Below are 14,214 nucleotides of genomic sequence, written 5' to 3'. Positions count from 1 at the left end.
CAGAAGCGTTTATCTGCCTTTGATTTTCTGCTTTCTCATTTGTAAGAAGTCGAGTAATCGACACGAGAGAGAGAGAATGCCAATAATATCTTTACAGGGAAAAAATAATGCTTTGAATTTATTCCATTTAAATATGTATGTCATTGTGTGTTTATATGGTATCAACATAATTGTTGCCAAATTAAATTAATTGAAAGACACACTGTGTTAATTAGGAATTCATGTAGAATTTGTATTTGATGGTATTTGGAAACGTAATACCACTTCAGAATATGCATTCTTTTGTATTTTTAAAATAGCAAAAAAAGACATTTGTCATCACAGTTGGGCAAAGTTTGCTCACGACATCATTCTGGTGCAATTCGGAGCTGCTGTCATCACCACAGATCTCTTAGCGCCTTTTCTTGAACAGTTTTTGACGGTGTTCTGCCTTCACTCAGAGACTGCTTGAGATCTACCCAGCTAACACGGTTCCGTTGTGACAGCCTGTTGCTTTGGTGCTCGCAATGTTGAAATGTAATTCCTCAGAAAGTTCTGACAGTTATCTGACAACATTCTTGGAAGTTGTGACAAAGTAGTGGCAACATTGTCAGTATGATGTCACAACTTCCTAAAATCCTTCATAAGTTCCATTATGTTGTGCAGGAACTCCATGGAATTTTGCAGCGTTGCCAACAGGCAGTTATTTCAGCAGTAGAACACAGAGGGAGTGTGTTATCACGAAATAACATCACTGTGATTTGGTCGCCGTGGATCATCACAGCCGTGATGTTATTGGTGATAACACACTCCTCGAGTGTTCTACTGCTTTAATACAACAGTTAAATAAATAAAGTAATAAATTAATAAACTGGGCCGTGAACGCGGCGTTTAATATGTTTTAATGTTTGCAGTTCCTTCACCAAATTATAGTTCCTTAACGAGCAGCTTGTTGCTACGTCAGAGTAACGAGCTCCGCCCACTCGCTGCACAGCCGGCAGTTCGTTCTCCAGCTCCTTACACTAAACTCCCAAACTGTCATCACCACTGAGCAGCTTTTCAGTCGGCAGCTGTGACAGAAGAACAGCTGAACAACCTGGAATCAGCCAGAAATGAACCCAACACCATTCGCCAAACTAAATGGGCTGTAAGATGCTTTACAGACTGGCTGGAACAAAACAACATTAATACTGATCTGGCAAAAACTGACAAAACTGAGCTGAACTTGATATTGCGGCAGTTTTATGGCTCAATCTGATTTGGTCAGACTCTGAAGATCAGACTCCATGTTTGGCGAATGGTGTTGGGTTCATTTCTGGCTGATTCCAGGTTGTTCAGCTGTTCTTCTGTCTCAGCTGCCGACTGAAAAGCTGCTCAGTGGTGATGACAGTTTGGGAATTTAGTGTCTCAGCGGAGTGATACAGTGTTTGTGAAAAAGCTGTGATGTTATGGCGAAATAACAGCACAGTTAGAGACGCTTCTCAACCAATCAGCTCGCGAGGCTGAAACTAACTGTTGTATAAAACATAATACCACACAGTGATGTTACTTCATAACCTTGTAGCCACGTTGTGAGAAAGCAGACCACGTTATGACAGTGTTGTATGTTTGCTAGGCCTTTAAACCTGAAAACTGCCCTTCACTCCAAATCAGTTCACTAATTTATAGTATTCACTTGTCATTAAGACCACGTCGCCATGTTGTTAGGCAAGCTGTAACTCTGACTGTGCTTTAGGGTTACCAACCATTCCGTAAAATAAGGAATCATCCCGTAATTGGCAACTAAAAGACGTTTTCTGTATTGAACTGTTACGGGACGCACTTTGTTCGATGTATCACACGTGTATATATACACCGATCAACCACTTCATTATGACCATTTCCTTGTTTCTACGCTCATTGTCCATTTTATCAGGTCCACTTACTATATAGGTGCACTTTGTAGTTCTACAGTTACAGACTGTAGTCCATCTGTTTCTCTGATACTTTGTTAGCCCCCTTTTACCCTGTTCTTCAGTGGTCAGGACCCCCATGGACCCTCACAGAGCAGGTACTATTTGGGTGGTGGATCATTCTCAGCACTGCAGTAACACTGATGTGGTGGTGGTGTGTTAGTGTGTGTTGCGCTGGTACGAGTGGATCAGACACAGCAGTGCTGCTGGAGTTTTTAAACACTGTGTCCACTCACTGTCCACTCTATTAGACACTCCTACCTTGTCAGTCCACCTTGTAGATGTAAAGTCAGAGACGATAGCTCATCTGCTGCTGCACAGTTTGTGTTGGTCATCCTCTAGTCCTTCATCAGTGGTCACAGGACGCTGCCCACAGGACGCTGTTGGCTGGATGTTTTTGGTTGGTGGACTATTCTCAGTCCAGCAGTGACACTGAGGTGTTTAAAAACTCCAGCAGCACTGCTGTGTCTGATCCACGTATCCAAATATTACGACTTTTTTCTCGAAATATTACGACTTTATTCTCGAAGTCTACTATTTAAATTTTTTATTAACAGTGGCCCTAAAACGCCCTGGTAGGACCTATGGAAAGCGAAACAGCGGCGCATGTTTTCACCCGATCCCCAATATAAATTCACCAAGATAATATGGCATAATTAAAATTCCATGATAAATATTATTTTTAATTCGAGTAAACAATCCTACTGATAGATCTTTGTACTGTTCGTCGCCGATTGGGTGAAAACAGCTGCCGTACAAACCTTTTTTGAACCTTTTCGTTTCTGTAGATCCAGTGTTGCTGGGCGCTGTTATCTGCTCAGTGAATGCGCCGCACGAGGACCTGATTAGTCAAAGGGAATGTACATTTGAGGGGGAACTGATTCGGTTTCAACACCGGCGCTATACCGGTATTTACAGAAGCACCTTAGCTGACGCGCATTGATCTCAGTTGAGATGCGGTTTTGGCAGGAAACATGGAAATGATCCTGGAGTAATATTTTTACTAAAATACGGTTTAGACCAAAACTTTATATCAAAACCATCACAATACATTGTCTCAGCCATAAAGCAACGCATTTATAACCGTTCTGTGTAATAACATAACGGGATGTGGCTTTTAGAGCCCTTAAATGCTTCGGATGTCCGGTTCTTAGTATTATAATGGTGACCAACTCTGACTCAGTAAATTTCTCTAGAAGGGCGCATTTCACACCGAACCACTCTGACCGGTTTTGTTCACATCTAAACCATAGAATGATGAAGTAATTTTGCAAATTCGGTGGAGTTCCCCTTTAACATATTGCTTGTGGAATTTATTATTTTTATATGAAACATGACACAAAATTAACTCCAAAAAGCACTACAGCATGCAGGCAGTGGTGCTGCAGGCCCACGATTAAGAACCGCTGCTCTGACACGACTGTGTGACTTTCAGGCATGTCATATTTCTAACACGCCTCTCATCCATCCATACCTTTAAAATCAATATGAATAATGAATCATTTTAGTCCAAGTGGAGGTTTAGGAGCTGTTGATCTCATTCTTGTATGAAAATACATTTTTGTAGAAAATACTGCGTTTTATTTTGAGACTTTATTCATTATTGAATAGTTTATTTTAGTGCATTTTAATGTGGGTATTTTTACTGCTATATTGTTTGTGTATTTCTGTTAGGATGTATTTAGTTTGTATTTAGGCTCTCTGTAACTGCTCTCGATGCCTGGTAGTGTGAGCTACAGAACTACTAACAGTATGTCCAGTATCTTTAGTTACATCTACCGTCATGGTCATTAGTCTCAGTTAATGGTCAGCACTAAGTTAATGTACTTCCTGTGTATGGTGAAGCGTCAGGTGTTGCACCTGGACTCTTGTCTCATTTCCCATGACCTCGATTACATCCCAGCAGGTGTGATTAGCTCCCTGAAGATCATCTGGACAGGTGCCCAGTAGACCAAAATGCAGCATTCAGTTCAGTCTCATTAATAATAATAATAATAATAATAATAAGGAAATGTGTCATAGTGCTGCTGGGAGGGGCTTATTTAAGTTCTCTAATTTGAAGAGGAACTGTATGTGATTGAGTGGCTCTGCATGTCCTCTAATACACTGAAGAACCCTGAATTGTAGTGTCACTGTTACGGTTCCCTCCGTGTTCCAGAGTGTGTCTGTGTCTTCCCCTCTGTTGTAGCCATGTGCCTTTTGTTTGCTTGTTCAATGTGCTTTTGTTGTTGTTTTGTTCTGTGTCTCCTCCTTGGTCCTGCCTCCTTGTTATCTGCTCCACCTGCCTGTAGCTCCACCCCCTCATTAGTCCCAGGTGTGTCTTGTTGGCCCTCAGTGTATTTATACCCCTGTGTTTGTCCAGTCTCCTGGTCTTGCATTGTGGATGTTACCCTGTCACTTGTTTTCTTAACTAAACAGGACATAATCAAAACACGTTGAGAGCCGTTCTTGGTTTCAAGTGGCCAGCTGGACAAAATTTCCGCAAAGGCACAGAAGCTGTTTGTCCAGGAAGTCACCAAACGTTTGAGGAGAACATCCAATGAACTGCAGGAACTGCATGCAACCTACAGAAGAACAGAACACCAGCTGCGCTTCGGACCCCTTCCCTGGTCGGGTGAGTCTGACGATTGCGAGCACAATGAAAGGATATTCAAAGATAACTCAGTCAGCACTCGCTGAGCGACGTGTCTTCTGATAAGATAAGCTTCTGTAAGAGTGAAGTAGCTGGTCATTGTGATTTCCCGTCTCTGATTTATATCGTACGCGGCTGCAGAAAACACTTCATAAACACAGTATTGTTGGCCAGTGGTTCACATGATTTTATTGTGGCTTACAAAAATCTCACTATATTAAATGTCCAGTATCACTTTGACTGGTGGTTACATGTTGGTACATATGATAAAACCATAAAACATTTACACAAAAGACTTAGACAACTTTATACAATAAGCCAATTTATGTACATGTTCACAAAGTTTTGACACGCACAAAATAACTATGTAGAGTATTTACAGTTTTCACAGTACAACACTGACATCTGACACACTGCACAAAATCACAACACACACCAGGAACAGGACTGATGAACAGACATTCTCTGAAACTGCCTAAATCCAAGCCACCTTTACTGGGTTAACTGCAGTCTTTTTCTTAATCCAGTTTAGCGTCACTACAATGTAATCTGAGTCTTTGAATATGTTAAATATATTCACAATTCTGCAGAATTTACCTTTAAGTCATTGAGAGTGGTTTGATGTGAAATGCACCATTTTAGAGAAACTGAATCAGAATTATTCACAGCGGTTCTAATGAAATCATAGAAATCATGTAGAAAATTACATGAATATGGCGCCTCATGTCTGAGAGAGAGTTTTGTGATAAAGCTTTGGCCTAAAACATATTTTTAAAATCCATTCAGGGTGGAGAGGTACAGATCGTTATAATGCAAAACAAAGCATATTTTTTCAGATTAACCATTATTTTGCCATTATCAACATTACTATACTGTCTGTTTGCCTATAATGGCCATATTTGCATTGTAGACATTGTTCCTGTAACCACTGTTAAGAAATCCATATTGGTAGGCTTCCCTACAATGCATTTCACTTCAAACCACTCTGAATAACTTTGTTTCAATCTTTTATCTTTTAATCTGTTTTGATGGTGCAGCAAAATGACCCCAGAAAGGAATGGTGGTCTACTTTGGTTTGATTTTCAAGTTTTTACCATATAATATTGTGAGATGAGCTCAGAAGCAGGTGTGGATGAAGAAACTGAAGACATGTATGGAATCCATAAATAAACTGAATGTACTGTAGGAACTCAGTCAATAAGGCTGAACCTTCTAAGTCCAGCTTTAATCAATATAAGACAAAACACAAAACTATTCTCCGGCCAGCTCTGTGCGTCCAGCGTGTCCAAAAGGTCAAGTCCACTGCCATCCAGTCCTCAGACTTTCACACACAGAATGTAGCTCCAGCAGAACGAAGAGATGAACGTAGCTTATACTCTGCTGGGTTTTCGATCATCTCCTACATACATTCACCGATTTTCTGCCAAGCACTGTTAACCCAGGTCCTCATGCTCACCAACCCACAAGTATTATCAAAAATATACTAATTTATGTGTTGGTCCATCTTTCGTTTGATCATTTGTTCGTCATGGCTTTATAGGCTAAAATATTTACATTTAAAATATATACATTTTATCAAAAGTGACAAAATATAGACTATAATGAAGATATTCCAGCAGGACTGTGAGAGACTGGCAGTCTTCATTAGGCTTGAGAGAGCAGAGCGGGAAAAAGCACCCATGCAAGCGTGCCTGGCTTCATTAGACGAATGTACACATAGACGCCTCTGGCAACATTTTTTACAGTGCGGACCACCACGACATTTCATCAAAACACTTCAAAGCAGGCCTTAAAACACAACAACTACATGGCAGGTAGGCTGTGATCTGTGAGGTTTTTTCCAGAATTGTTTTTTTTTTTAAATGTATGATTTCATAATCTGCGATGGACTGGCGACCTGTCCAGGGTGTATCCTGCCTTCCGCCCAATGACAGCTGGGATAGGCTCCAGCACCCCACCGCGACCCAGAAGGATAAGCGGTTTAGATGATGGATGGATGGATGGATGATTTCATAATCTCCATAAAGTGTGACTGCGAGAGCATTTTAGGCAAAAGATCCTAACTGTCATGGTTCGTTCAGATATGGCGACTGCTGTGGTTTGAACAAAGATGCTAAGGTTGCTAATAGGCATATTAAAGGGGAATCCCACAGAATTTAACATTCTGCAAAGTTCAGTCGGTGAGATGTAAACAGAGTTGTTCAGAGTGGTCTGATGTGAAATGCTCTGTTCTGGAAAGCTTAGATTTCTTAATATACTTAGCGTATATTTACGTGCGCAAATCTTAAGGCAAGTTATTCAGTAACAGCATGAAATAAATGTAAAGTGTTTTTTTTTTTTTGTAAAAGCTCCCCTCAAATTAACAGAATGTGTTTTCTGATCATAAACATAATGCCATATGCTTACATATGCTTTACTGCTGAAAGCCAAAAATCTTAGACGCTCTTTGTATTAGCTTATAAAAATAATTTTTACAGAGCAGATCACTGAAGAGACGCCATCTGAGATCCAGTTTATGGTTCAGATTTGTGGAAAAATGGGTCGACTTTCAGTAAAAGTCTCACATTACGCCCACCTTTTGAATGTAGCTTATGAAATATTGAAGTTATGACAAAGAATATGACGAGGTGCGTTTTGGAACATTTGGAAGTTAAAGAGGTTAAACCGGCCGTGTCTACAACTCAAATATAGCTATTTTAAAAACATTTTAAGCCAAAACCTTCTCTCAAAACTACCGTTACACAATGTCTTGGGTGTCAGGTGACATTCATGACTATTTTGTGTAAACATTTTCTGTGATGTAGCTTTTAGAGGCACTAAAGACGTCTGGTTTCATCACCACTGCTGAGAACAATTCAACTTTGTTTCTCTAGAACAGAGCATTTCACACCAAACCGCTCTGAATGACTCTGTTTACATCTTAACCATTTAATTATGCATCATTATTTTTTTTTAAACAGTGGAATTCACTTGTATTAGTTAACTATTTTGCTGTTTAGGGCAATTCAGCCTGGTTCTATAATGTGTGCTGACTACTATGTTGCCAACTGACTAAGTTGCACTTCTTATTAAGATTAAGATTAAGTGACCCTTATTAGTCCCATACCGGGGAAATTTCACCTCCACATTTAACCAATCTGTGCAGTGAAACACCACGTACACACTAGTGAACAGACACACACTAGGGGGCAGTGAGCACACCTGCACAGAGTGGTGGGCAGCCCTATCCACAGCGCCCGGGGAGCATTTGGGGGTTAGGTGTCTTGCTCAAGGGCACTTCAGTCACGTACTGTCAGCTTAGGGGATCGAACCGGCGACCTTCTGGTCACAGGGCTGGTTCCCTAACATCCAGCCCATGACTGCCCTCTGTATCCCCCCTTATTAGCATCATTAGCATCCTTTGGCCAACCCCCTATAATGGAATATTGCAGGAGCTTGGCAGCACCGGGCCACGCACTGGAATGTGGTATTTGTAACTGCTGTAAGTCGCGGCAGTGTGGAGGCACCGAGAGCAGAGATGGGAATCCTGCTCAGGGAACATAAGGATAGAAATCTGTATATCAGCACTCGCACAAGTTTGGCTTTCTGTAGTTTGACTGAGCGGAAGTAACAATCAGCTAAGGCTTCAGGCTTCGCATGAGTTAGCATAAGAATTACCCAACTGTTCTGTCCTACAGTGAAACTTTCAGATAACAGATTTTTGACACGCATCCCCAACATTTAAACACTTCTCATTCTCTTGGGTGAAGGTTTGTAGGTATTTTACAAAGGACATAGATTCAATAACACTTCTCAAAGTTAGAAAAAAAATGAAGGCTAAGAAAGTTAGCTTTCTCAGCTTTTCCAGTAGCAGCCAAGTGGCGAAAACTGAGGAGGCTAAAACCACTTTCTTCTTCAAGCACTGTTGCACCATCGCAAAAGATGTTGGTATTGAGATCTCGGACAAATACCGTATTGACGTGGACGCGGGCTTTGTCCCAGCTTAATAGCGTAATGCTTTAGTTTGGCAGACTTTGTCATTGATTGGAGAGGCAGAGACAACACAAGAATGGATCAGCAAGGGCATAATAAACCCAGTCCCAATTGTTTTCACAGTAGTCGCATCAATACCCATCTTTTACCCTTCGCGCCCACAGGCAGGCAATTAGAGTACATTCCTGCTGCGATGTGTGAGTTCACTGAAACCGAGGCAAAAGCTGCCAAGTCACAACAGAACACTTAAGATACCAGGAAAGCCAACAGCAAGTTATACTTCATTTGGTTTCTTGTTTAGAAGTGAAGAAAACAGCTCATGATGCAGTGTTGCCTCTTACAACCCACTGTAGGGAGGTCACGTTATTACCAAAGTCGGATATGACATAAAATAGAACGTAAAATATCCTTTTAACATCTCTGTGCGCTCCCAAACGCTATGCACTGCTCATTATGGAAGCAGGGTAAAGATGAGGTTAAGATATAAATGGACTGCATACTGATTAGTTAAGCATAGTGATGAAAAATGTTGGTAATAAAAGACATTAATCAACTCTGGGGCTCATCCATAAGGTTCAGACACCAGGTCTGACATGGAATGATTGACAAAATGATGCATAAGGGATGAATTTGCACAGTGTTTTTATGTCCAGATGGACTCTCCACAAAACCTTTTTGGACAGGCAGCCTGTAGGACAGCCTTTACTAGGATTGTGTGGTGATATTAGTCCATGGGGTCTTGGCACAGGGTGCAGTAGGCCATGTCCTCACAGTAGGGCTCTACCTGGATGGTGGTGCTGTAGAAGCCAAACTTGGTCTGCAGGAGCTCCGTGGCTTCCTTCAGGACACTCTGAGGATCTGCGTTCTCCTCTAATGAAACATAAAAAACATCTTGTTTAATTATTTCTTACACATTTCAAATATTCTTAAATGAACAGTTTGTACTGGAGCTTTGAGAGTAATGTAGCTAACATAATGTAGGGTAAATAATAGACTAGCGTTTTGCAGACTACATTCCTAAATCAGTGGTTCTTAACTCTGGTGAGCTCTACTGAACAGGTTTTATACACTGCTTTTTGTGTTTATTAATAGGCTGAACACCAGTTTAACACAGTTTATTGGACAAAGCTAGCTTGTATCTAATAGGTACTAACTAGGTGAACTTGGTGTTTTGATTATAAATCGTAAACAATCTGTCTCTGCACAGTTCATCAGCCACTCTACGCTCTCCATCAGTGAAAAGGACCACCATAAGACCATCACTGATCATATATTTGTATGCAAAAGTTTGGGAACCCCTGGCAAAATTACATATTTTTTTATTTTTGAAGTTAAAGGAGGTAAACACAACCTCTAGAGCAAACTATTTTAAAAAACAACTTTTCTTTTCTGCAAATGTTGATGCACCTTTACTTTGTATTTGTTAAAACAGAGAAAAACGTATTTGTAGCTTGTGCAAAAGTTTGGACACGCTTCCAGCTGTAGATACTCAGACCTTAATTAACTCGAGGCCTTAATTGAGCTCATTAAGATAGGTTAGGCAGGTCAAGAATTATCATTAGGAAATGTCCATTCCTAATGAACGATCCAGAGCATAATACATTCTCTGGCTCTTCAAACTTTGTGCTAACACTCAACAAGCTTGGGCTCCTCTTAACAGCTGGGCATCTATAAATGAAGCTATTTAGCAAAATAAATGAAGCCGAATAAATAAACATGAAATTTGGATAAGGGTGTCCAAACATTTACATACATCTGTAAATTGGTATATCAGTAATACCAACATGGTGGTTGGTATGTTAGTGTGTGTGTAGCAGGTACAGTGATGCTGCACCAACCAAAAATATCCAGCCAAAACTGGCCCTAAGTTCAGAAACTGACCACAGGTGACGGACTAGAGAATGACTAATACAAACTGTGGACAGAAAAAGATGAGGAGCATTAACTGTACACATACATGATGTACCAACAAACTAGGTGCGTCTAATGTAGGTCTGGTGGTACTCAAGCCCAATCATGGAGGCCCTGCCCTGCTCACTGCAGTGTTTCCTTATTATAACATCATTTCTAAGGTCCCCTGTAAACAGCAGTTAAAATGAAAGTGAACTGAAGGCGTCTCACCAATGGCCACATGAACGGAAAGCAGGGTCTGGCCAACAGTCAGAGCCCACAAATGTAAACTGTGCATGGCCTTCACAGCTTTCAGGGACAGCAGCACCTCCTTCACAGAGTTAAACTCAATGCCTCTGGGTGCCCCTGAAGACAAATCACATGATGTCATGACCAGAGTTGCTGCGATTCATTTACAATCATCGCTGTAAAAATGCTGATTTGCATATTTATTGCCACCAGCACAGCATCTGAGGGCATTTTCTGAGTACATGGAAAAAGAAGCTGTGAAAATTGACTTGGACGGCTTCTAACTCCAACTTACAGGCTGAGGAGCTGCTCAATCGATATTCACAGAACCTTTTTTTCAATAAACTTTTCAGCTTGGCCACAGAGAGGCCTGCTTGTACTGGAGAAGATAAACATGCTTGGGTTTCTGGTCTGAAAACTACATGCTAACTTTGTTCTTGCTATAGTTTAATAAGTCATTTAAGCTGATGTTCATGTTTTCAAAGGAAGATGTTCCACATATGCAAGGCCACATCACACTTTATCTGTTAAGCAATTGGTACGGTTGGTCCAGTTGTCTTAGGTGAAAGTTTTTCTTAATGAAATTGTTTAGATGATGTTTACATGTTAACTAACTGCAACCTTTTACAATCCCATTTCCAACAAAGTTGGGATGCTGTGAAACATGTACATAAAAACAAAATGCAATGATTTACAAATCATGTAAACTTTATATTTAATTGAAAATAGTACAAAAACAACAAATAAAATGTTGAGAACTGAGAAATTAAAAAAAATGAAAGTTGTTTTTGGTGGTTAATTTGCAACAGGTGAGTAACATGATTGGGTATAAAGAGCATCTCAGAGAGGCGGAGTCTTTCAGAAGTAAAGATGAGGAGGGGGTCACCACTCTGAAAGACTGCACCATCAAATAGTGCAACAATTTAAGAAGAACGTTTCTCAACATAAAATAGCAAAACTTTTGCTTTTCATCATCTACGGTACAGAATATCATTAAAAGACTCAGAGAATCTGGAGAAATCTCTGTATGTAAGGGATTTGCTGGCTGTGATCTTTGGGCCCTCAGGTGGCACTGCATTAAAAACAGACATGATTCTGTAGTGGAAATCACTGCATGGGAAATCACATATAAACAGGATCCAGAAATGCTGCCACCTTCTCTGGGCCTGAGCTCATTTAAAATGGACGGAGAGGAAGTGGAAAAGTGTCCTGTGGTCCGACAAATCAAAATTTGAAATTCTTTTTGGAAATCATGGACACTGTGTCCTCCGGGCTAAAGACCACTCAGCTTGTTATCAGTGCACAGTTCAAAAGCCAGTATTCATGATGGTATAGGGGGCATTAGTGCACATGGTATGGGTGACGTGCACATCTGTGAAGGCTCCATTAATGCTGAACGAAATATACATGTTTTGGCAACATATGCTGCCATCCAGACGACGTCTTTTTCAGAGAAGGGCTTGTTTATTTTCAACACGACAATGTAAAACCACATTCTGCACATATTAACAACAGCATGGGTCTATAGTAAGAGTCCAGGTGCTAAACTGACCTGCCTGCAGTCCAGACCTGTCACCACTGAAAACATTTGGTGCATTATGAAATTAAAAATACGACAAATGAGACCCTGAACTGATGATCAGCTGAAATCCTGTATCAAACAAGAACAGAAAACATTTCACTTTCTAAACTACAGCAGTGTCTCCTCAGTTCCCAAACGCTTACAGAGTGTTGTTAAAGAAGAGGTGATGAAACACAGTGGTAAACAGGCCCCCGTCCCAACTTTTTGGGAATGTGTTGCTGGCATCAAATTCAAAATGGGCACATATTTTTTCAAAAAACAATACAATTTCTCAGTTTCAACATTTCATATGTTGTCTTTGTACTGTTTTCAATTAAATAAGGTTTTTACATGATTTGCATATCATTCAATTCTATTTTTAATTTTTATATTTTGTATCTAAAAAGCTGTCTCTATCAGTTTTACACAGTTACCACTGAGTAAAGAATTACAGTCCTAACAGAAAAACCTCCCACTGACACGGGTCTAAATGACAGATGGTGCAAACCTACCCTCCATGAGGATGCGGAACACGTCCCTGAGGATGGTAATGGTGGTCCCCAGTACGAACACGGAGAAAAGGAAGGTGCAAATGGGGTCAGCTACTTTATATTCAGGCTGCAACAGAAGCCGCAGAGAGAACAGGAGGCTATAAGGAGAACGTAATCAGATGGCATCCTCTATACTGTCATACTGCATTAGACCACAGACGCCTGAGACACAGTTTGTTGTGTAAGAGGCTTTTTTCACAGTTACTGAAGAATGCAGGTTCTGCTCCAGCTGCACAAGAACACTAGTTGAGGGCACAAGTTTGCCAGTTTATTAGACATGGTTACCTTGTACCTACACTCTGGACATTTTATCAGAAACAAATACCACCATATAGGTGCACTTTGTAGGGTTACAATTACTGACTGTAGCACATCTAATACCTCATCATTTATCAGCCACCCTCTACCCGGCCTATCAGTGTAAAGGCCACCACTGACCAGAAATCATTTGGGTGGTGGATCATTCTGAGCGCAGTGTGACTCTAACACAGTACTGGCATGTTACTGTGTGCAGTGTTGCTGGGGTTTTTACACACGTCTGTGTCAATTATGGATTAGAATAGTCTACCAACCGAAAATATCCAGCCAACAGTGGTCCTGTGTTGAGCATTGGACAAATGGTGAGAAACCTATAGATGACCATCAGAAATTGTAAATGAAAAAAGAGCTACAGTCTCTATCTGTACACCTACAATGTGTACCAACACAGAAGATGTGTCCAATAGATTGGACAGTAAGTGTCTGTGTTTACATGCAAAGATTTTTGCCAGTCTGATTGAATACATTCCAATTATAGATGAAGACTGAGGTGTTTATTCTCACTCTACTCAACAATCTGATGAAAATCTCCGTTTACATTCTCACTACAAGTAATCAGATCCAAAATTACCTGCATGCATAGAAAACTGCTTAGTGTCAACGTTACCATGATAACCAGCATCACGCGAGTCCAGTCATGCAGTCAGTCCAGAGTGAGATGAGCAGCAGTGAACAGCACTTGTGTTTTTAATTCCTTTAAAATGATGTCAGACTCAGGAAAACGTCCTTCACATGTCCTTATTAAAGAAGGCCGAGAGGAAGACGTCGTGTTCTGAGACACATAAGCTGGACGTCTGTCCCACCGCCGTCTTTTAAAGATCAGAGCATAAACTTCGTCTCCTCTGCAGACCAGTTTCTGCTCCACCATGTTGAACGGTATAAACTCTCACTATGACGTGACGAACATGCAGAACGGACTTAAACTTTCCGATAGGGAATGTAATCAGATACAGGCGTTTACACGGATATTATTCTTCTGTTTAACGGATTATTTACAGGATTACCCACCTCGATCAGTCGGACAGACATTGTGTTCTGAATGGCCTCAATCAGACTGGATTCTGATTGAGCTGTTCACATGGACGTATTCTTTTCTGATTGAGCTATTAG

At 40.7% G+C, this 14,214-nt stretch overlaps 1 protein-coding gene across 1 annotated transcript in view; it reads right to left on the bottom strand.

Annotated features, from left to right (window-relative positions):
- Positions 1-9,175: 9,175 nt before the first annotated feature.
- The window catches only part of slc30a2 (solute carrier family 30 member 2), a 29,358-nt gene continuing 24,319 nt past the window's right edge, over positions 9,176-14,214 (bottom strand). Inside the window, exons 6-8 of the mRNA XM_036582629.1 lie at positions 12,748-12,853; positions 10,657-10,791; positions 9,176-9,405 (exon numbers count right to left, since the gene is read on the bottom strand). Coding sequence (XP_036438522.1) covers positions 9,260-9,405; positions 10,657-10,791; positions 12,748-12,853 — 387 coding nt within the window. The 3' untranslated portion in view covers positions 9,176-9,259. The remainder of the gene's footprint in view (positions 9,406-10,656; positions 10,792-12,747; positions 12,854-14,214) is intronic.

Source organism: Colossoma macropomum, unplaced genomic scaffold (genome assembly GCF_904425465.1).
Source record: "Colossoma macropomum unplaced genomic scaffold, Colossoma_macropomum, whole genome shotgun sequence".
Taxonomy (NCBI): domain Eukaryota; kingdom Metazoa; phylum Chordata; class Actinopteri; order Characiformes; family Serrasalmidae; genus Colossoma; species Colossoma macropomum.
This window is presented reverse-complemented; position numbering and strand designations above follow the sequence as displayed.